The sequence below is a fragment of the Arvicanthis niloticus genome, chromosome 15 (genome assembly GCF_011762505.2).
Source record: "Arvicanthis niloticus isolate mArvNil1 chromosome 15, mArvNil1.pat.X, whole genome shotgun sequence".
NCBI lineage: Eukaryota > Metazoa > Chordata > Mammalia > Rodentia > Muridae > Arvicanthis > Arvicanthis niloticus.
In genome coordinates, this window is record NC_047672.1 from 9052098 (window position 1) to 9074440 (window position 22343).

General features: G+C 50.5%; 1 protein-coding gene and 1 long non-coding RNA gene across 3 annotated transcripts in view; one reads left to right on the top strand and one right to left on the bottom strand.

Annotated features, from left to right (window-relative positions):
- Nucleotides 1-20: 20 nt before the first annotated feature.
- Nucleotides 21-22343, top strand: part of LOC143434507 (uncharacterized) — a 31851-nt gene continuing 9528 nt past the window's right edge. The window contains exons 1-4 of one of the 2 annotated variants that reach the window (XR_013104005.1): nucleotides 21-457; nucleotides 843-945; nucleotides 15432-15515; nucleotides 16760-16948. This is a non-coding gene — a long non-coding RNA (uncharacterized LOC143434507). Of the gene's footprint in view, nucleotides 458-842; nucleotides 946-15431; nucleotides 15516-16759; nucleotides 17346-22343 lie in introns of those variants that run through there. The other variant, XR_013104004.1, reaches the window with a different exon arrangement.
- The window catches only part of Mindy4 (MINDY lysine 48 deubiquitinase 4), a 105988-nt gene continuing 101122 nt past the window's right edge, over nucleotides 17478-22343 (bottom strand). The window contains exon 18 of the mRNA XM_034519768.2: nucleotides 17478-17890. Coding sequence (XP_034375659.1) covers nucleotides 17842-17890 — 49 coding nt within the window. The 3' untranslated portion in view covers nucleotides 17478-17841. The remainder of the gene's footprint in view (nucleotides 17891-22343) is intronic.

A 22343-nucleotide genomic window follows, 5' to 3' on the forward strand; every position in this document is an offset into this window, starting at 1 on the left:
TCCCTTGCTCCCTCCACCCGCCTCAGCCCTCGGCCCTGCCCAGCCTGAGGAGGCAGGAGGCAACCGTTGCTCTAATAGGCTTTGGGAAATTCTTCCAAGCTGGCCCTTCTCAGGGGGCCAGAGAAATCCAGGTGTCCCCGCCCAGCCTGCAAAGCTCAAGGGTGCCTGAGGGCAGAGCCTGGCACTCTAGAAGGGGTGGGGAATAGGGGTTGTCTGGACTCCCCAGACGGACATTGCCCTCCCTGGAGGTGGCAGCAGAAATTGCTTGCCTGTCCCATCCCACTGTGAGCAGAGTTAGTAATCTGAAGTTCTCAGACCCAGAAATCTGTGGCCTCCAGTGTCCTGGCCTGGGCCAAGCAGCTGCATGTCACTTTTGGGATGTCCCCTCACCAAGCAGGCTTCAGTTGATGAGCGTAGAGAAACTTTCTGGGAGCTATCTATCGTTCTGCAGACAAAGGTAGGCCTTAGCCAGGCAGGGTTGTTGGAAAACTCCCCCAAGTCCTTTAACTTAAAACAATTTGAGTCAATGATTTGAGAGGGGGTGGGGTGCGGAAGAGATAGTGATGATTAGGCGTCCCCCCCCCCCAATAGGCAAAGGAGCCTACGGGTCACTGGAGAGATAGAAGGAATGACAGCTGGACCTGGAAAGGAGACAATGGTAGACATGGGTTGGGGCTAAGAGACAGATGCAGAGATGGGATGGTAGTCGGAAGAGCAGATAGCACTATCTGAGTGGTGGTGGAAAGTGAAAGAGGCTCCCCAGCTGGGCAGGGGACAGTGGGAAGAGCTAGGAAAGTGCTCACTTGTATAATACTCGACTGGGCACTGGATCCAATCCTTAGCATCACAGGAAAAAACAACACTTCAGAAACAGGAAGAGCACAAAGCCAGCAGAAGAGACATTGGCTGGACCAGAATCGAGATACAAAAAGAAGAGAGCAGAAGGTAAGGGGGACCAGAGGCACTTTCCAACAGCAAGAGGGGAGGAGGGGAGGCGGGTACAGACCAAGCACCCACTGGTGCTCCCTGTGTACCCCAAAATCTGGAGTAAAGAACCAGAGAACTGGTCACTTGCCTAATGACTGAGTGTGATGGAAGCTACACCGGGCCCAGCAAGGAGGCTCTCTCTGTGGCCACAAGGCAGAGCCTGTTATGGTCAGGTCCCCTCTCCTCCCATCTTAGTCCTTATCAGAACCATTGGCTTCTTACCTTTTAGAGGTGGGAAACCAACGCCCACTGAGAGAAAAGAATGTCTTTGAGTCTAACATCTGTTGAGGTAGGGCCAGCCAAGCATCTTCTATCCAGGGTCCATCCTACAGAGAATGATACTGTCTCTCAAGGGCCAGCTTGTATCCAGCTGCAGTCCTGGAACCTGATGTGACCTACAGAAATCCTGTGGTATGTTTGATGGGAGCAGGTGGCTGGTTGGGAATTAATTTACCACCACACACCTCAATACTTAGAAGGCCAGGAGGAGTGGTTCTGAACAGAGAGGTGGTATAGCAGCTGCTTGGCAGCTGGATGTAATCAAAGACTTATTAACCATCTAGAGAGGTAACTAGCACGATGGAGCACTTCCTGGAACCTCCCCGCATCCTATATTCTGAGAGGTTTCCCCAGTGACACAGCCCCTGAAGGAACTCACTCTTTGGTTCCAGGGGCCTCTAATCAAAGATCTGTCTGCAAGGCTGTGTAAGGCTCAGATCTGATGCTATCTGGCTCAGGGACCTAGCCACGAGGATTCCAGGAAAACAGTAGGGAGAGCTAGCCCCACACCAGAGGTTGGTGTGGCCAGGCAGCGGAACAGTGAGGAACCAAGTGAGAAATACAAGCCTTTGTGGACCTAAGTGTGTCTGTCCCAAAAGGCTATGGCAGTACCTGCAGACCAGACTTGTAGCTGAAGTGTGTGGTATGCCAGTGTGTGTGTGTGTGTGTGTGTGTGTGTGTGTGTAACAGTGGTGAGATTCTCTTGAATATTACTAATATATTCTTTAGCACAACTATTTTATTAGCACAAATATCATGCCAAACTCTATTCTGGATACCACAGGAGCAAACACAGGCCACAAAGACCAGCCCCTTGTCTTCTTGAATCCTCTTCTACCACATAAGCTCAGAAACTGTTTTAGACCCACTGACAACTGAACCTACTTACATGGCTTCATTCCTTTGGGCAAAGGAGGTGCCATCAGAATGCAGGCATTGCCTGAAATACCAATGCAAACGTTTTCTCTCGCTACTTCCCACCATGCCCAGGGGCCCCTGCAGTTCTGAACTGTCTGGCTATTTGCATGGTAGAGTGAAAAGGTTTCTGGCTGTATGTCAGGCATAAAGGCCCTATGCCTCATTCTTTCACTGGCCTGTTGTCACAATCCAGGCTGGCCGGCCAGGAGAGGCAGGCTGAAACTAGACGGTGCCTTGCTGAGTCTGGGGCAGCCATCAGTGATATGCCAAGGGAAGGGACACTGGGGTTAGACTGCTTCACAGCTTAATCCTACCCAGAGTTTAAACACCATGCCCAAAAGGAAAGGTCCTGAGGCCCAGGTTACTCTACTCAGTTCACTATCCCAGAACAAAGGGCAAGAACCTTGAGCCACAAGCCTCAGGGTGGACAAGGATGCTGGTGGAAGCAGCTCCATCTTCCTGGGGTAGAGGAGGCAGCAGCAATCTAAGGTAAAAGCACAGAGGAGCATGGTGCAGCCAGAGGCCCTACAGTGCAGTCATCCCTGGGAACCTAGGTCCAAGGCCTGGTTCTGGCTGCGTTTCTCCTTTAGAGTGTCCCAATGCCCTCCTAGGGCTGGCCTGTGAGTCTTTCCTGTGAACAGGCTCTCAGGCTCAGGCCAGACTAAATAAAACAAATGCCCTTCATCCTAGTGCCCAAGCTTCAGGCTGGATTTGTCTCTCAGACCCTAGTGGCAGCCACCGTTTTGTCCTGGCAAGTGCTTTTCCAGATGTGCCTCATCCTGCACTGCCCAGTGAGGCCCATGCCAGTCAGAGTTGACTGTTGATAGGATGATCTGGGGCTTTCTTATTCCTTCCTTCAGAGTTCCACAGAACTTCAGTTTCCATCTCAGAGGATGGTGACCAGAGCCTCGGATGCAGGATAAGAATAAGAATCTTAGCTTGTACAGAAGGGAAACAACCCTGGGCATGGTCCACCTTTCACCACTTAGAAGCTTTGGTGACCTGCAGGGCAGAGAAGCTGAAAGGGTAGACCCAAGCCCTTGCCGACAGAGATTTTTCTCTATAAGCCAGGCAGAGAACGTAATGGCTTCATTCCCTCCAGAAGGCCTACCAGGAATAAAGTGTGGGTAGGAGGAGACTTGGCACACACATACCTATCCGGTCAGCTTAAGCTCACCACCAGCTTGGATGAGTTTTCCAGGCTTGCTTTGGCTTTCCTGGGTTGAAAGCAAGAAGCGGGAGGGAAAGACAGGATACTCCCTGATGGGCCTGAGGAAAGTAGACCCCTTTCCCCATCTGACCTACCCGCCAGGGCTCCTAGGTTGGTCTGAAAATATCCCCAGGGGGCACCTGATTATATCCTCTGCTGGCTTTGATCGGGGACTTATCAGCCATACCTCTTTGGTTTATCCAGAGAGGCTGGTCCTCTCAGGAGCTCATAGCCAGAGGTGCCAATCTGGAGCCATCCTCCTTGTGAGACAAGGCCAGCCCCTCCAACAATGGGGGAGAGAAGGTCAGTTCAAAACCATGGCATAGGATTACTTAGGGCCTCAGGAGCCCAGCTTCTCTACCCCAGTGCCTAGGCTCCTCACAGTCTAGTATGGCTTCATGACGGCCCCTCCCTTCCCAATTCCTATACCCTAGGTCACCACATCTGCTATGGCCATTCAGTGCCCATCCCTCCTCCTTCCTAGATACCCCATGCAGGTCCTCCATTGTGATGGCACCCTGGACCACCCCACATTGAGCCTAGAAAAGGCTAGGTCTCTAAGGTTGCTGAGCAGAGAGCTGGGCACGGTAGGGATTCTACCCCCCTATTCCTGCTCACAAGGGAAGGACACCTGCCTCTCCCAGAATCTGAAGGGAGGAACCTTGTCTAAGAGGCAGCGCCTGGGCATTTTGGCATCACGCGATCACTCTTAAATCAAAAACGGATTTAGGAGGCCCCCAGTGATTCAGCAGGGATGGAACAATTTAATAATTTTTTAGGCTTCTGTTTCCTATTCACCCTGCTCCTCCCTGTCCTCACCCTCACCCCTACCCTCCTTGAGACACAAGCCAGGCTTCTTGTCTTTGAGGTGAGGGGCAATGCCACACCCATTTCTGGACAGTGGGGTTTTCTATTCCAATGTTTTACCAGCAATTCTCTGTAGCGGAAGAGTCACTAGGACAGGATGGAAAAAAGTTTCCATTGGCCTGGTGGAGTTTATATGACTTTGATCCTTATATCGTGCCCAGGATTAAAAACAGGGATTCAAGAATCCGGCTCAAGTCCAAGGAAGGCACCTACAGCAGGGTTGCCCCTGCATCTATTCCAACCCACTCAGGGCTGGCAAAGACCTCCATGACGGTGTATAGTCACAATTTCTCAAGCCCTATTCTGCAGTGGGAATCTCTGGTGGCCCAGGAAGGCCGTATCCTCCCATGTACAGAGGGCAGTGCTGGTGGTTTCTGAAATGAGCAGCCAGACCGCACCCTTGGGGAAGACATGGCAGGACAGGGCTCTGCTGCTGTGTGGGGCCCTGAGAGGAAGTGTCATGTGTGTAAGTGGTTTGGGAGGGCTTTTCTCACTCTGGGTTCCTTCTCTGCTCTGGACCCAGCCCTGCGGCAGTAGCTTCCTGCTCCCTGCTGCCCTGGCCTTTTTTAGACATCTCCAGTCTTTGCCTCGTTACATTATAAAACTTCAAGAGAAGAGATCCAGAAACCGTTTGCTCTCAAGTCCTTGGAGAAGCTGAGACTCAGAAAGGAAAGGAAACATGGTTCAGAGCTTGGAGAGAGGGCATCAGGGTGGATTCATAATAGTCTGGCCTTCTGTGTTCTTCTGATCCACTAGCCAGACCTACCTTCCCCTTCTTCCCTTCCTAACGGAAGGCTACCTCCTCAGACAGGGATTTAAAAAGAGCTTTTCTTGAAAGATGTCACAATACCTGGGCAGAAAAAAAAGCCTGGAACCTACAGAGTAGCCTTCAGCTGTTCCTCCAAGTCAGCGACTCCCCCCTAGCCATCCTGTCTGCTCAACTACTGGGCATTTCATAAATCCACACCCAAGCTATTCTGTCCCCTACTCTTCACAATCCCCACAGATTATGCTAAAGTGTTCAGACCCAGGTTACAAACTAGGGACTCCATACATGCACATATCACATGTAGGTGCCATGTACATGAATGTGTGCACACAGGGACACTTACATGGATGCATGAGTGTGCCTGCAAAGGATAAAGATGGCCTCGTCTACATCAGACCCTCCACCATGCACTGTAGCTCTGTCCCAGTACTTCTGTCCCATACCCAGTCCAAGTGCTCACAGTTATTACCACCTGTATCGCTCATAATCCAGAGACCTGACTTTCCTCATCCACTCTATGGAGCTGAATTCAATGACGTAGAGAAGAAACCACAAGCAGAGGTTCAGCAGCAGGACTTCCTGGAGCCGCCTTTCTTTGGGGATACTGTTTGATCCAGGTGTGCTAGTCTCTCTTCATCTCCTGGCAGTACTCTGCACCCTGAACATCCTCTTCCCATGGCCAGGAGGGGAGCCGGTTCTGCAGACAGGATGTCTGGGGAGCATTCTCAAAGCTGAATGGAGGTAGACATCTCTGGCCCATCAGCCAGCCAGTGCCAGAGTGTGTGCTAGGTTCCCTTGGAGCAAAGGCAGGGCAGGGCACCTGTGAGAACATTCTCATTCATGCTTTCTCTCCTCAGGAGCATGGAACTGTGAGCCAGGCTAGTGGGATGAGTTCTAGGGGTGGGAGGTAGAGTGGGTAGGGCTGGTCCCTGCCCCATTGCCTTGGAGACCCCTCCCCCTGTGTCCATCTGAGCATTCTATTCATGTGAAGCCAACATTCCTCGAGCCCACCGGGCCAGCAAGAGCATCTCACGCAGGCACTCACTGTCTCATCTAATAAGAAAATGATGAGATGGATCCCTGCTGTAAACCCTTTCTGGGCCCAGCCCCCAGATCCACACACATTCTTCCTGCTTTGGGGTATTGCTCTGCTGCTGTGTCCCTTGGTCCTACTAAGTCACTTTCTAGGGACTCCCTGTCATTTACTCCTGAGCTCTCCAAAAGTTTTGTGTTGAGTTCCTCTCCTGACTCTCAGTCCCTTTGAGCATGAAGGAAGCTGGGGCTTTGATCACTAAAACCTCACTACACATAGGTAAACTGAGGCCACAGGTTCAAGTGATTCTCCAAATATCATATAGAGCAGGCCACCACCTCTCTCTGCCAGGCAGAATGGCTCTAGCATGGTACTAGGCACGCCAAAAAGGACCTGCCATTTCATGCGCCAGGAATGGCTCATCCCATCCTCTCTGATCACTCTCATGGCTTAGAATGGGGGGTCACAAGTGGAGACCCAAGCCCTGGTCTGCAAGCTGTAGGAAGCCCACACTCATGAGAAAGATGGAATAGCCCAGGGCACAGACAGATATCACTGGGAACTGACTGGTTGGTGAGGCAGAAGCCTTAGAGGCCTTCCTGAAGGTGGCAGAATTTGAACCACAGACAATTTGGAACTGAAGGACTATAAATACATTATCATGAGAAATATATGAGAAAGCCCCTTTGTGAGTCCTGTCCTCTGGCTGATGTATCTTTCCTTCCCAGGTAGCCTACTGCATCAGGGCTCTGAATGATTCCTTTCTTCCTGTCCTATTTACTCAGCCACCTGTTCCAGGGCTGCACGTCAAGGCCATAGTCCAAGTGTGTTCTTTACCTCCACACAGTAACTAACAGCTTTTTAAAGCAGAATGGGGACTCGGGCATCTATCTTCTCAAGTTGCAGCTTCTTGGATGGCCTCTCCAGGTCTCTATAGCTGGTTGCCCTATCCTAATAGCAGGACAGTTCCTGAACCTGGTATGATCACGATGTCCCTGCCTGTTGCTGAGGAAAGCCCATCATCACAGAGGACAGACAGTCCCTCCTGATCTGGGGGGCATCCTGCCTCATCCTTAAGAAACCATGGTGTAGAGTACACAGTGTATGCAGAAAGTTCCCACCCTTCTCGGAACCCGACCATCCCAGAGCAAAGTCTAAGGGTCAGTCAAAGCCAGGCTGATTTTGCACAGACCAGAGGGCCACCAAGAACCCTGAAGGTGCCTGGAGGTTGCAGAGGACAGAGGGAAACTATAACAGGCATTCCTTATGGAACTTTCACGTCTGTTCTAGAAATATCCATCTAAGGAGTCACCAGCACATCTCAGCTTTTCACAGGAACGTGAGTTCTCTAGGTACCTTCTTAAAATACAGCCTCTGGTTCCTAAATCTGAGTAGGATTTAGAGTTCCATGTTCTAACACACACCCAGGGAATGCCAACTAGTCCCAGAGCTACGCCATGAGCGGCAAGACTCCTAGACACAGCCAGCGGTTTCCCCAGTGACTGAATACAACTTATTGTTACTTCCATCTGAGCAGCTAGCCCTTGAAGGAATGGAAAGACCTGTTGATGGTTCTTACCGTGAGATAACCAGTGCTGCTGTCTGTTATCAGTAGAAAGTATTTTCCCTGATTCTGGCTGCCAGGGAATTGACTAAACATATCTTATAGTCAGAGACTTGAAGAGCAGACGGTGCACCTTCTGGGCATGCTATGGGAGGGACTCCGGCTCAGTAAGGTAATATGCTAATCCCTTGGTTCAGAAACAATAACATAGTGCTCCTGGTGCCCACCCTGTGCCAAAATTGGCATTTGTGCCCAGGGGACAGCTGCACACTGCAAACTGGCTTGGGCCCCAGCCAGCTGAGCACCCCGCCAATAGACAGGATGGAAAACACGTCTATGATGCTCCATCATGTAGCCCTGCAGGGGATGGGTGAGACGCAGGCCTGAGGACAGGAAGTGGTAACGTGGGTCTTCAGGCAGTGGAAGAACTCCACCTCTTCTCTGCAATCCGGAAAGGTTTCCTGGAGGAGGGAATATGGCAATCGATTTGTTTATATCAAGGAAGGGAGGTGGTAGTGTAGGGAGAGAACGGTCCAAACAGAAGAAGGGATAAGGCTGGCCTTCTAGCTGAGCCAGGCGCATATGAGATTCCCATGAGGCCTCTTTGCTTTGACTTTAAGGGAGGGACCTTAAAAGAGGGACTCACTGCCCTGCTGTGTGAGTCTGTGTTCTTCCCAGTATTTGAACTCCATGTAGTGGCAAAATCTGCAACCCCTTCCTCTACTATGTACAGAGAAGAAGGCCTGAGCGAGTCTGGAACACACTGATGGTGATGCTGAAAAGTGGAAAGGCTAGAGGCTTTGCTGGGGGAAGCCTGCTCCTCCCACCTGACCAGTAGGGGGTCAGAGAGTGGGAGCTGAGCTGAGTGAGGAGTCAGCTCTCAGAAGGTGAGTGTGAGCACAGGGTGGTAGGACAGAGGGACCGTGGGGGAACGTCTGCCTAGCCCCCTTTTTACATTCTCACCAGGTACATTCAAGTGACCCGAGAGGGTGACAGAGAGCAGGTCCTAAGGACTCAACTGTCCTTGGCACACACCCACCCTTCCCAGACTCTCACATGAAAGCAGCTTTCTAAACCCTGATGCTTTTCCAGGACAGAAAACAGGAGATTATCGGAGGTACAGTCCCAAGCTGTGTGTGCTGTGGTCCCGGGAAGAGGAGAGGTGCTTGGTTGGCAGTGATAGGAAGCAGGCTCACAGATACCTAGGTCTAGGATAGCTAGCTGGCTTCCTCCAGGGTCTGTGGGCTGCTGATCTGTCACTCTCTAGGCTGCTCACTGTCGGGGAGAGGGCTGAATTGAAGGAAAGACCAGGCTCCCACACAATAGGGCCTGGGTGTGGAATCAGGACACCCAGATACACGAGCTCCCAGAATCTCAGGAAACCAGGGGAGATAAGAGGGGAGGGGCTGCAGGAAACTCCACCCACCCTCAGCCAGAGAGATGTTCTGGAGCACCCACTGCTTCTCCACGGAGCAGCTGAGCAAGAAGAGAGGATGAACTTCACAAGACTTAGCTTCCATATCTGGCCTCAGGATCTCCAAGGCTGCACCCAGAGCTTGTCACGGTGGCCTCCAGTCTCATTGTCAAGAAGCCCTCACTGCTGGGAATAGAGGCCAGCTTCAGGGTCCATCATCTGGCCCAATCTCGTTTTCTAAACCAGGGACCAATGCCCAGTATGGGGAGGATCAAACAACAGAAGGCATTTCTCCATGCAGCCCAGGAGCCACAGAGGGCAAGTCAGAGGTGTCAAAGGAATAAAACGCCCCGCCATTTGGGAGGGGACTTTGGGAATGATGAGGTCACACTCTTCTCCGGGATTCAGCCAGCATGCATGAGGTCCAGCCAGCCTCATTCTATGGAAACATCCCATATAGTAACATTTGCATCTCAGGTCCTCTCTCTAGCTCTTGGGAGAAAGGCCAACCATTGCTGAGTACTTCCAGTAGCCAGCTCTATTCTAGACACTCTCTGCAGCGTCTACACACCAGAGGGGCAATATGTGTTCCCATTATCACCACCGCAAGAGTGGAGAAACTGAGGCACAGGCATTTCACTTGTTTGTTTGTCATGCAGTTTGTGTTCACCTTGTATTTGCTTTGTGGCCAAGGACAACTCTGAATGTTTGGTTTTCCTGCCTCCATCTCCCAAATGTTGGGATGACAGGTTTATGTAGTAGTGGGAGTGGAATTTAAGACTTTAATATCAATTGAGCTACAGCCCCAAACGGGTTGTTTTGTAATTTAATTCAGATGACATAATGGGAAAGGGGGGACTACAACTTAAACCAAGCAAATTCTGAGTTTGAAATCCAACACACTTCAGTATCCCATCTCACTACTTTGTCTTATAGTGCACACCCATAACTGGTGCAGCAAGGATCCCTTGACAACAGCAGGAGAGACAGATGTGGGCCTCTGACCCAGGACTCTAGGAAAGCTTGGCACTAGACAAGGATCAGAGTTCCATCTTGGGGCTGCAAGTTTGACATCTGATGGAATCTCCTAGTCCTTGGGAGGGGGGTTGGGGGTATTAAGCATTTTCCACAATGGCCTCTGAAAACCCAAACAGCCAGAGGGGGTGTCTCACATCTTCAGAACGTGGAGAGGGACACCAAGTGACCCCATGGGAAGAGCTTGCCCAAGGCTACCAAGGGACTGCAACCATCCTGCCTGGCTGGCTGTATTCGGCAACACTAGCCTTCAGGAGCCAAGCAATTCTTTTCTTGCCATCCAGCCCAAGGTCGACAACAGTTAGGGAAACAATGGGCAGTGGATCCAGTCACGGACAGAATCTAAACAAAGGTTTGGCACCTCCCCAAGCTGAGGCCCCTCCTTCATGGTCTGCCAAGACGGGCAAGTAAAGGAAACCTTCATCTGAGGCTGGGATGTTTTACACACTGTTCCTGGGAGATCCGTGGCTGCCCAAGCAGCCAACAGAGGGGGCAGCTGCTCCAAGCCAAGCTCTGCTTGCCTAGTAGGAATGACAGCAGGACTTGAATCCAGGACATGACCCCATGCACCTGGTTCCTAAGCTGGCCCATTCTCTCCCACCTGGTCCTTTAGCCCTAGTGCTGAAGTCAGTCTCTTCCCTATGGTCTACTGTCCAAATTGTTGGCATCTTAGTCTTCTGAAGACAGCTTGGAACCACCCTACCCTAAAGCTTTCTGTTGGTCCCCAGGACTCAGAGGAAGAAGCAAACTCCTCAACCTATTTGAAGACCTTTTGGATTCCTCTATGACATCTTTAGTTCCCATCATCCCCAGATTCCTCAGTTCCTTCCACCCGATAGCTGTGACCCTGCTTTCCCCAACCCCAACCCCACCACAGTGTCTGCTCCACCTAGTCATCCAAGAAGAAATTGGGTTTGTGAATGTGTGGGGCACAGGTCAGGAGATCAATAGCGAACACCCGTTCCTCAGCGCAAGGGCTCCCACGAGTAGCAGGGGCTGTTTAAACACTGTCCTCGTGTAATTATTAATCATGCCCCAGTGCTTCCTGTGCTGGGGCAGGAAGGGGCAGGGTGGGGCAAGGCTCAGGAATGGTATTGACACCAAGTGTCTCAAGCACCTTGAAGGCGAGCGGGCCACGGGGAGGTGGCCATGCACTGTGCTTATCACCAAGTGCTCTGAGGCTTCCTGGAGAAGTTGGAGTTTGTCAGACTTCATAGACTCAAAAGGACCCCTCCCCCTCCCAAAAAAGATAAACACCCAGGATCACCCTTATCAGAGGCCACAGGAAAGGCAGTAGGTTTAATCTCAGAACAACCTGAACCAACGGTTTAGATGCCCAGCCCCAGTGTTCAGTGACAGGCTATTGGTGGAGACACACTTCGGGGAGTGACAGGGCAGGGCTTCTTTCTCAAAGCATGTAGCTGTAACCTTCAGCTGGATTTGTACATGAGGAAAGAAGGAAAGGGAGGGCCCTGGGCCTAAGGAAAAGAAAAGAAGCACAATGCCTATGATGTGGGCCGTGCGCGTGCGCGTGTGCGTGTGTGCGTGTGTGCGTGTGTGCGTGTGTGCGTGTGTGTGTGTGTGTGTGTGTGTGTGTGTGCGTGTGTGCGTGTGCATGTGATTGCATCTGTGTTAAAGGAGAGCCTGTTGACCACGACCCTCTGTCAAGGATCTGCAGTGGCAGCAAAGAAGTCAAGAGCATCATGAAAGTACCTTAGGGACTTCCCAAGGGGGTGGAGGGGCTTTGGAGCCAACCCATGTGATTGGTAGGATGTGACAGCTGTACCTGAAAGCTGGAAGGCTATACTAAGAAACACCATGGAAGGCTGCAGTGGTGACAGATTCATGGGGGAGTGAACATTTCTGCTGTGATTTTAAGTGGACGGAGCTCATGTAAGGCTGGAAGGGAGGCAGGAAGAACAAAGGAAGAAGGCGGCTCGGGTATCACCTGGTGGTATGGCCTCAGAGAGCCTGCCCCTAAAAGAAAAGTGCCTTACTTTCTCCATCTGCAGAGGCAGGGTCTTCAGTGAGTCTCTCAGAGAAGAATGGTGCATAATAGGTATTTGTGGGACTGGGCACAGGAGAGAGCATGGTGAGGCCACCTGCAGACTATGGCCACCACTTGTCCCTTGAAGGCCTGTCTGGCCAGGTCCTGAGCCCTCTCTGCAACTGCTAGATCTACTGAAAGCTCAGGTCCCTGCATAACACAAAAGCCCTGGCTATAGTATGCCTGGCTATGCCATTTACACTCACCCCCCCCCCCATCCTGCAGTGTGCATGAAGCAATCTTCATTATCACACATGCTTGGCATTTTTGCCTGATAATCACACCTCCCACAGCCCCATGAGGATTAGGGCATGATTAGGGAGGAGGGAGAACTCTGGTGGGTGGAGCCAAACACCTGCCAAGAGATTTGGCAGCCTGATCTGATTGCCTCCTGTAACTTTGAGGATCCTTTGAGGGTTTGGTGGCCGTGTTAGGGCCCGGCACAGGACATTACTTTACCCATATGTGTGCTTCTTACCTTTACTGCCTTCCCACAGCAGCCCGCTTCTCCCCTCACCTGAAGGGAGAGAGACCTGATAGAACTCTGAGCAAATCCCCTTTTCAAGGAAAGTGCCCCACTCTGGCCTATACAGACGGGGTCTTCATTTGCTCTTGGCTCCCGACAGTGATCCTTTGAGAACATGCTCTGTTCTTCCAGGAAGAGGTAGACATTGTGACTGCCATGTCTGTCTGCTCACACTGTCCTTTAGTCTGGAATGGATCATTCACTCAATTATTCACTTGTGCTCTAAGGCCCAGGGTAGAAGCTGGAAGGCGTTTCTTTGTGCGTTGGAGAGGTTGGTCAGCAGCATCTATTGCCGGGATCTGTTTTAAGTGCTTCTGTGTGTGATCTCGCTTTCTCTTAGAACGCTGTGAGGCTGCAGCGTCACATACAGGACCCAAGCTCAGCAAGCTTAAGTCAAGTGCTCTGGCCACATGTGGTTCATGTGGCAGCTAGATCTTTTCACTCTCAGCAGACTGGAGGCCTTGCTGTTCCTTGGTCAGAGATGGTGCCATCCTTGTGATGCAGAGACACTGGGGGTAATCAGACAAAGTCTGAATGCACCCTTACCTCAGGACATCTCTATGTCCTGGCCTAGTTCTAACCACCAGGAATCCTGCTGTCCTGGAAACTGCTTTGTGTGACACCCTAAGGGAATAGAGCTAATGTCCTCCGAGACTGGTCATCCCTACCCTCTGGCCATCGAGCAATTTGGGTCCTAGAGTTAGCAAGGGTGTCTTATATAGAGGCCTCAGATGCAAGGACAGAAAAGGCTGTGTCTTCGCCCCTAAAGCCAAGTGAGACAGTCTCAGGACAACTTCTAGGAAGCCTGCAGCGGACTGCAAGTGTATCTTCAAGTAGATCAACAGAGAAAGACAACGATAAATCCTTAACACACATGTATGTGAGCATTTACAATTTTAATACAGGGTGGGAAAAGGCCTTGGGCCACAGAAGCCTACTCAACTTACTTTATCCCTAGAAAAACAATCCAACCAGACAGGCAGTGATGGCACACTTTAATCCCAGGTGGATCTCTCTGAGTCCAAGGCCAGCCTGATCTACAAAGCAGTTTCCCAGACAGCCAGGGCTAAACAGAAACTCTGTCTTGAAAAACAAAATGGAAAAATAAAAGTGTCCAGGTGGACAGTGCCCACTCGTGATGGAAGGAATGGCAGCTGAGTCACCTGGGGAGAGTTATGGCAAACGCTGAGGCACTGAGCACACAGCAAGAGCTGATCCAGTGTGTACACACAGGGGCACACAGGGCTTCCTTCACATGGCTCGCAGATGGATCCCATGGAGAAAAGACTTGGTGTTCCACACAAGAAATGGGGGCAAGGTTGTCCCCACTAAAGAGCCAGCTTGCCCTAAGTAGATACGGGAGGACTCCCCAGCATGAGACATCCTGAGAGATGAAGGAGCCAGAAGTATCTGTGTGCCCAGTGGTGGCAAAGAGCAGCCTCTAGAATGGCTGCAATATACAGGTAAGAATTGTCTACCTCCTGTCCTGTGGAGCACTGAACAGGCACCTGTTTGTTACCACACCACACAAACCTGGTGGAGAATGTCACCCAGTACCCTGCCAGGTGCGTGGTCAGACGGCAGCAGGAGTCATCAGAGTGTGCAAGTATGTGGTAGTCAGATGTGACAACCACCACGGTGTGCGGCATTAAGAGAGACGGAACTGGAGACTGGAGGGCGGAGAGGAGTAGCCTGTTGTGAGCGACCAGCCTTGCCACTTGGAGCCTTGGTGAGGTCCAGGCCCATGTCTGCATTTGTGGCTATGCAGCTGCAGGAGTCAGTGCTGATTCCCATGGCTCATATTACCTCCAGAGAAGCACTGGTTGTGGCACTCTGGAGAGCTGGCCCCATCTCTCACCAAAAATGAAAGGGCCCTACACCTCTCGTCACCTTCAACAGTTGGGAAAACTGAGCACAGGGGAGCGAGCCCAGCCCCTCACTAGCTGCAGCATTCAGGCACTCGAGTAGGCCCTGCACCTTGACTGGACAGCACAGCAGAGCTCACCAGGGGTGTGGGTGAGCTGGCCCCAAGAGTATGAGCTGTGAGGGACAGTTGGCCTGCCACTGGTCTGCTGTGAGGTGGCATGGGTACACCTTACACCCTTCAACCCCCTCCACCTGCAGCAGTAGGGAGAATTACTCCCCCCCTCACCCCAGGGGGAGTCATAAGAACAAGAGAGCTGTCCCTACACCTTTCCGGCTGCAGCACTTGGGAGAGTGAGCCCTGAACCCTGACTGGGCAGCACAGTGGAGCTGGCTCTGGAGGTACAGGTGCAGGTGAGCCAACCCCAAAGGCGGGAGAGCAGGAGAAATGACCTTGATTCCTGCCCAGGGCATTGGGTGGCTTTGCCAGAGCAAGTGCTGGACAGATCACCCTGGTGGTACAGATAAGGGAGAGCTGGCCTACTGACCGGCTCAGGTACCACCCAGGCCCAGATCCAGGGCTCTGAGTTGGCCCACCCCAAAATCTACATCATCTGTGAGCAGCTGGGACAAGTAAAAGGACCAGTCCTGCCGTTCTGAAGCTGCAGGATCTCCATGACACAGGGCAATAGCAGGATAACTGGATGGAGTCCCAGTGAGGATCCAATATTGATGGTGTCACAGAAGCCAGAGATCTCGACACAGACTAATGACTCAATGACTCATTGCAATGAATATTTACCAGTAAAGATGTGTGGACAAAAGGGTACACTATGGGACACACTGTGACATGCTATAGCTTCCACAATGAGATGTTTTCTCTGTTTTGGTTTTTTGTTTGTGTTTTTTATTTTGCCAGGGAGGTTGGAAGGGCAAAGGATGAATATGAGGAGATGAGCAGGACTGAGGTGCATGATGGGAAACTCACAAAGATCAATAAAAAGTAAGACCAACCGACAAACAACTGTCTGGCTGACCCTCTTCTCGGAAGAGCTGGGGCAGTGCAGGGTCTGGAGGACTCCTGGAGCCAGGCTGGAAAGTGAAAATAGGCTGTCACAGCATCCTGTTCAAACGAACATCCCAAGGGAAGGGAGGTCTTTCCTCATGAGAGTTTGGAGTTAAGTGGCCATTACACTGGTTCCACACACTCTTCATGTCAGAAGTCAACAGTCACGGCCTGTGTGTCCCTCTCTAGATCAAAGAACCAACGCTGAAGAGAGCAAAGCCAATAGGAAAAATCTAGCCAGCTTGTTCAGGAATTTGTCTCCACGCAGAACAACAGAGACAGAAAACTACTGACCCTTAGCACATACGTATGTGAGCACTAATGACTTTACTACAGTTCGGTAGAGGGCTGTGAGCCACAGACACCTACCACTGCACCCCTAGAGAACAATGCCCGCTTGTGATGAGGTGTTTCGGTCCTACAGTCCCCAGAGTGTCACTGAAAAGGAGTCAAGGCCTGGGAGTGGTTGTACCAGGCTCTGCCCACCTTCCACTCCACGGCATAGTACTTGTGTAACTGCATCTGGGCTCCTAAGAGCAAGCTCTGTGCTTCGTTGGGTCAACCTTCTGCAGTAATGCTGGGAATTGTTTGTTTTCTCTAGCTCTGCCAAAGAGCCCCTGGCAAGGAGACTAAGTAGGTTTCATTGAAAAGATACTTTTCCTCCCTGGGCCGATAAACAAGGCCATTGCAGGGAAACTGACTTCCTTAGCCAGGCACTCTGCAGCTGCCCATCTCTGGCCAAGGGAAACAAATGCATAAACATTTCAAGGAGATATAGGAAGCATTTCTACTGGGAACCTGCTGTGAACGGCCACTAAAGTTTACACAGTGAGCCCCAGGGGAGCCTGGTGCAGGACACAGCCCTTCCCGCCCTCTGCTTCTCCTATGGCATGGTTGACTCCTCCCTGCCTCTCCAAAGATCTGCAGTTAGGACACAGCATGGGCCCTACCCACAGGAGCACAAGACGAGCTCTGCAGTCGTCCCCACCAAATCCCTAAGTCCTTAAAGGATGAGATTTCTTCTTACAGCAAGGGGGCTTCTTACTGCAGAAGGCACAGCCTAGAGCAGCTAGGCTCCTATACCCCAAGGGGACACATGGAGGACAAAGATGGGCTGCCGGGCTAGGGGTGGAGGCACCTGAGAGCTTTCCCATATATTTCCCATTATTATTATTTCCTAGTTTCTACCTGGATAGCCGTATGACAGGGTCTCTGAAGTCTGGAGCTTTGCCCCGAGGTTCCTCTCGTAAACTGCTGCAAGCAGCGCTGGACCCTGCAGTACGTCCAGGAGTTCTTCCCTAGCTACCCATTACTGCTTTACCATGTTCCGTGATGGAAGCCAGAGGATGCCAGAGGATATACACCATGTGGTAAGTGAAACTCAGAACTCACCGTTACCCCATCCGACCTCTCTCCTTACTCTACAATGTGAGTATTTCCAAAACCCTGCCCACTCATGATGGCAGTCAGTTCTCCCCATAGCTACAGGGAAGCTAACACTTGATCCCTTTGCTCGTCCCCATCTTTCTTGCTCACCTGGGTAAGAAGTCATTCTCTGGACACCTTTCTACGCCTGCCCATCCCAGTCTCCTTCTAGGCCCACCCCAGCCTCATGTGGCTTCACAGGAGAACCAGGTCATCCCTGAATTGGGCTCTCCAGACCTTTAGCTGCTCTGGTAGCTTGTATCTTAGACTGTGCTGCTCCTGTGGAAAACTGAGAGACCTGGGGACCCAGACAAGGGCATCTCTGGAACAAAAGGCTGGGCTTGGCCTCACATCTTGCCTAGGAGATACTTTGCAGGTGGGTGTCCTGAGCCTCCACCTCCCTACCCCATCTTAGCCATGATGAAAGCAGACCCGTGTTCCACTCACACCAATGAACCACAGTCTTTACCCTGGTTATAGGCTTGACTTTGCTTTATGGAAGCTGCAGTAACAAGACTCCAGAGTCCCCAAGGCCAGTGACACTAGTGATAGCCCTTGGAGAGAGGGCTATCCAGGAAGGATGCAAATGAAAGGCCAGAGTCTCTGGTAGCCTCCTTCCTGTCCTTTGGCAGTCACAGCTGGGCCAGGAGGGAACCTCTGCAGTGCCCAGGAGCCGACCACGGCCCTTCATGGAAGGCACTGGAAGACATGGCATGCCTCTGTGGCCATGCAGACTCAGGCAGGGTGACACCTTTAAGAGATTTGACCCTAAGACCTGGGGTCCAGGGGTCATCCCAGTGATGAATGTTGAAGCCATAGAACTCCATGTATCCAAGGGTCACAAGATGGGGTCTGAGCCATTCCAATTCACGGATGCCCCTTTCCACCTATGGAGAGAGTGACAGGAGAATGTTAAAGCTACAGGGACCCAGGAAGTAGGCTTTGAGGACCCCACCCTGTCTACCTGCTCTTCATGCTCTTATCCAACCTAAATACCTATATGGCATGCAGAAAAGGCTCCAAGGACCCTGGAAACAACAGGGAAGACACAGATGACAGGGAACTTGTCCTTTGTGCCATAGCTGACTGTGTCTGGCTCTGATGCTACAGCTCTCTAATGATTTAACTCATCCAAGTACATGCAGACCCAGCTCTTGTCCAGCAGTGTCTGGCAGTGGCCCTTCAGGGACACCCCTGTAGGACCAGGGAAACAGATATTCTGGGATATCCATGGTGCAGGAGATGAGCAATAAAGGTGAGAGAAAGATGCAGAGGAGACTGGACAGCTGACAGCAGACCAGGGCATTGCTCATGGGCCACAGGAAGCTAGGGAGTACCGTGAGTACTACAGGAACAAACAGGGTTTGAAACTCATTTATAAAGCTTTAAGACGAACTAAGTAGGCAAATACTGGCATCTCAGATCCAATGGAACAGTTACTGTAGGTGAGGCCAGAGGAGTTCCTAAGACCTGGAGAGCGGATTTTCTAAACAACCGAGGGGAATCATATTTACTGCAGATAGAGAATTAGGCGGCTCTACCACTATGAGGATCCTGCCTGCATAGAGATTCTAAGACAAGTGAAGGAGAAGGTGGCGAGGCAGCACTTTAGTCAGAGCAGCAGGCTGGGGCTTAACAGTGTTTCGCAGTGTGTGAAGTTTAGAGAGGGAACAAATATTATGGTTTCAAAACCAGATGTCGAGTCAAAATCCTAACTGCCACAGACATGCAAGGGGAAAAGAAAAGCTGTTCTTGTTTTAATTCAGCAACTCTCTGAGAAAGCCCAAAATCCCAAGACTGCAACTTCAGCAAGAGAGAAAACAGATCCACTCAGAGTAACCGTGCAGTATTTCCCATCAGAATGACTGGAAGCAAGAGGCCTTACTCACAGAGATGTGGCTGGAACTTGAAAGGTCCCCCACAGGTTCATGGTCTGAATTCTTGTTTCCTGCTTGGTGGTGACAGTTGGGGAACTTTTAGGAAGTGAGGTCATAAGAAGAAGGTCTCTGGTGATGCTATCCAACCCCTGTCTCCTATCAGACTCAGTTTTCTAGTCTACCATGCTGTGAACATCCTCTGACACATGTTCCAGCCACTAAAATCAAGCTGCTTTACCACACTGGGCCTCCCCACCGGGATAGACTGAACACCCAGAAATCATGAACCAAGAGAAATCTCTCTCCTTTAAGTTGTTTGTTAGGTACTATGGTCCTAGCACCAAGAACACAATGAAAGCACACTGGTTTCCCATCCATAGTTCAACCATCTGTAGATCAAGAAACAATGGTGACAACCCCCCCCACCCCCCAAGCCAAGAACAAATCTATACTAAGCATATAAGCCTGACTTTTCCTGTCATTATTCTGTAAACAATACAGTATAACAAGTGCTTGCATATCAGATATTATAAGTACCCAGAGACTAAACCATACAGAAAGATGTGTAGCCACGTGTGAACACTACATGGTATTTTAAAGAAGGGATTTAAGCAGCCTCGGATTTTTATATTCTCAGGTAGCCTTGGTGTCTCCCTATGAATGCAGAACAACAACTGAATGGTTCATCCTGGACCCCATGTTCCTCACTCTTGTTAGCCCATCTTCCAACTCAACCCCTGTTTTCTTCCTCAGAACTCTGTCTTCTTCAGCTCTCACACTGCTGCCTCAGTATCTCTAGTTTTTAGGCTGAAAATTACATTTTTTTCAGAGGTAGCAGAATTCAAACGCCTCATCTTCTAAGTCACTTTCCTGTAGGTTATGATCAGCTTCTTGGTAGATTTATACATTATATTTCCCATGATTCATATTTTCTAGGCTTTACGCCATTCTATTTCTCATCAAAGAGACAAGCAAATTTCTTGTCATTTGAAAAAAATGACAACAAATCTTACCTGCAAATTCTCTTTCTCCCATGGAATGCTTTGGTACGGAAGATAGTAGCTGCACACAGTCACAAGGGAAAAATAAACATCACGTTCTAGCCTCACCAGGGTACAACAAGGACAAGATATACTTCCTAAACCTCTGAAGGTGTGCGAATGTGCAAGATGGAACGCTGCCCTAATGTATACCCTAGTCAGTGTTCCAGGAAAGCTGAGTGTCTGAGAATTTTGTAAAAAACCAATCTGCTTAAAAGACTAGACTAGGCATGTGGGGAAAGCCAGCATAGGCAGAAATGTTAATTTGAGGAAATGTTCCCAAAATTTTGTGTTCTCTTTGGTGTCATTTGATGGCACCCAGCAATGCTACCCAGCAATGCTGAACGATCTCACCCCTATGGGGACATGCAGCTTTTTGGCAGACAACCCTTGGCTTCCTTCAGGAGAGGCATTTACTTCTGTTTTGGTCATAGTACTCAGAAACGATTCAAAAGGAGATCTTTTGAGAGCCACCTTTGTAAGATCCATTTTCCAGCCACCCCATGCTGGGAAGTGAACACCAATGCAATCATCACTGCCTGCGCTCCTTCCAAACCACCAATGTGGAATCCCAAGGGTCAATCTTGATCTACTAGATGAGGGAGATCCATGTGGCTCAGTGATCTCGGCTGCTTGAGACCCTTTCCACAGCTTCTAGTATGTCAGGTAGATCTAGGGGACTCTATCAGGTTTGGTCACTTGGGTAGAACACATGTGCTCTGATGGAACCATAGCATTTGTCTTCAGTGTCTGAGTGGTGGACATGGCCACCATACTGCTAGGCAACTTGATGTAAATTTGAGAAGTTAATTATTATGTGACTAGTCTTCTGTTGGTAAGATTTAGGAGACTCTCATGAAGTTCCAGGGGAGACAGCATAGGTTTATCAGCAGGGGAAACAGACCTTGCTCTGACTGGTACCCTGAGCAGGTATAGGAGGAGAGGCGCTGATCCCAGATGCTGACAGGTAGGGCTGACCTACTGAGGCTTCTAAGTTAGTCAAGATTCAGCATCTGTAACAATGTAATCTTTTTTTGAAATGTTCAATTATTATTTCCTATTCATCTTTGCTGTTTTGAGGTGCACCATTAAATAACCTTTTATTATTCTAGTAAGATTTATATATAAGCATCAATGTCTTGGGTGCCAAGAACACATTTTAGGGGCCTGAAGAGATGCCTCAGTGGTTGAGATCCCCAGATGGTGATGAAAGGGGGCACAAAGTAGAAAAACAGATCCACCCTCAGCCTGGTCCCCAAGGACCACCCTCTTCAGAGCATCTCAACCCTTAGACTGTACTGTCTCCACTTAGAGGCAAGCTTAAGGCTCTCCCAGGGGCTCCCGGTTTCAGTACAGGGTGTCACATTATACATCTGTATCACAACAGTCCTGGAGCCTCACTGGCAGGTTGCTAGGTCTGTGTTTGGGTTTGAAGCCAGTCATAAGGCAACTAGCTCTCCCATCCTGACCCGCAGGTGAAAAGGCAGCGGAGAGAGGCGCTTGGCTATAGGATGGGAAATAATGACCATCTGAAATGCTGGAAGGGCGGAGCATGGCAGCTGATCTGAATGGTCTAGAGTAAGATGAAATTTTACAGTGTTGCAGCAGCACTGAGGGACTGTGGGGAAGTGAACCAACAGGTGAGATGGAGAGCGGCTTGAATGTACAGCCGGAGTCAGTGGTCCAGGCTGTCATCTGCAGTAACTCATGCGGTATACTTCGAACCACCTTGTCACTGGATGATTCTGGTGTGGGAGGTGTGCTGTTCACTGTAGGACATTTTGTGCTCTCTCCCTGACTATAATTGCTGAAAGTATTCCAAGACTGCCAAATAATCCCAAAGGTGAAGAACCACTCCACCAAAGACCGCTAACCTAGTAGTTGAGCTTTGAGCTCAAAGTCAATAGCAATATCCCAGAGAAGGCCATGGCATGCAAGTGCCCACTCCTCAGTTACAGCCTCGGGTCAGTAACTACAGCACAGCCAGCTCCAGCCTGAACTCATTCAGACCACTGCTGAGCCTGATGGACTTCATATAGGAGAAGATCCCACACGGGGCCAACAACTGCAAAAAGACGGCGGGTCTGTTAGAACGCTCCAAACCGCGTCAGACACACCCACGGGTCCCTTTGCTAGCCTTGATTTTCCAGACAAACAGTTTTTGTGCAAGTTTCTGTCCCTGTACTGGGGCCATTCCAAATCAGAGGTGGTTCTAGAGTTGGCCCTGGCCAGTCCTCCTCCTGGCCCACCCAAGCTTCTTTAGGCTCAGATTCAGGCCACTTGCAGAAGAGATCTGGTTTGGAGGTGGCTCTCAGCACTTGTGCTAGGCTCAGGAAGGCTGAGAGTACCCGCTGCCCAGAGTTGAGGTGTGGGGACACCCCACTCCAGCTCTCCCCTCATATACCTGCTCTGAAGCCCTCCCA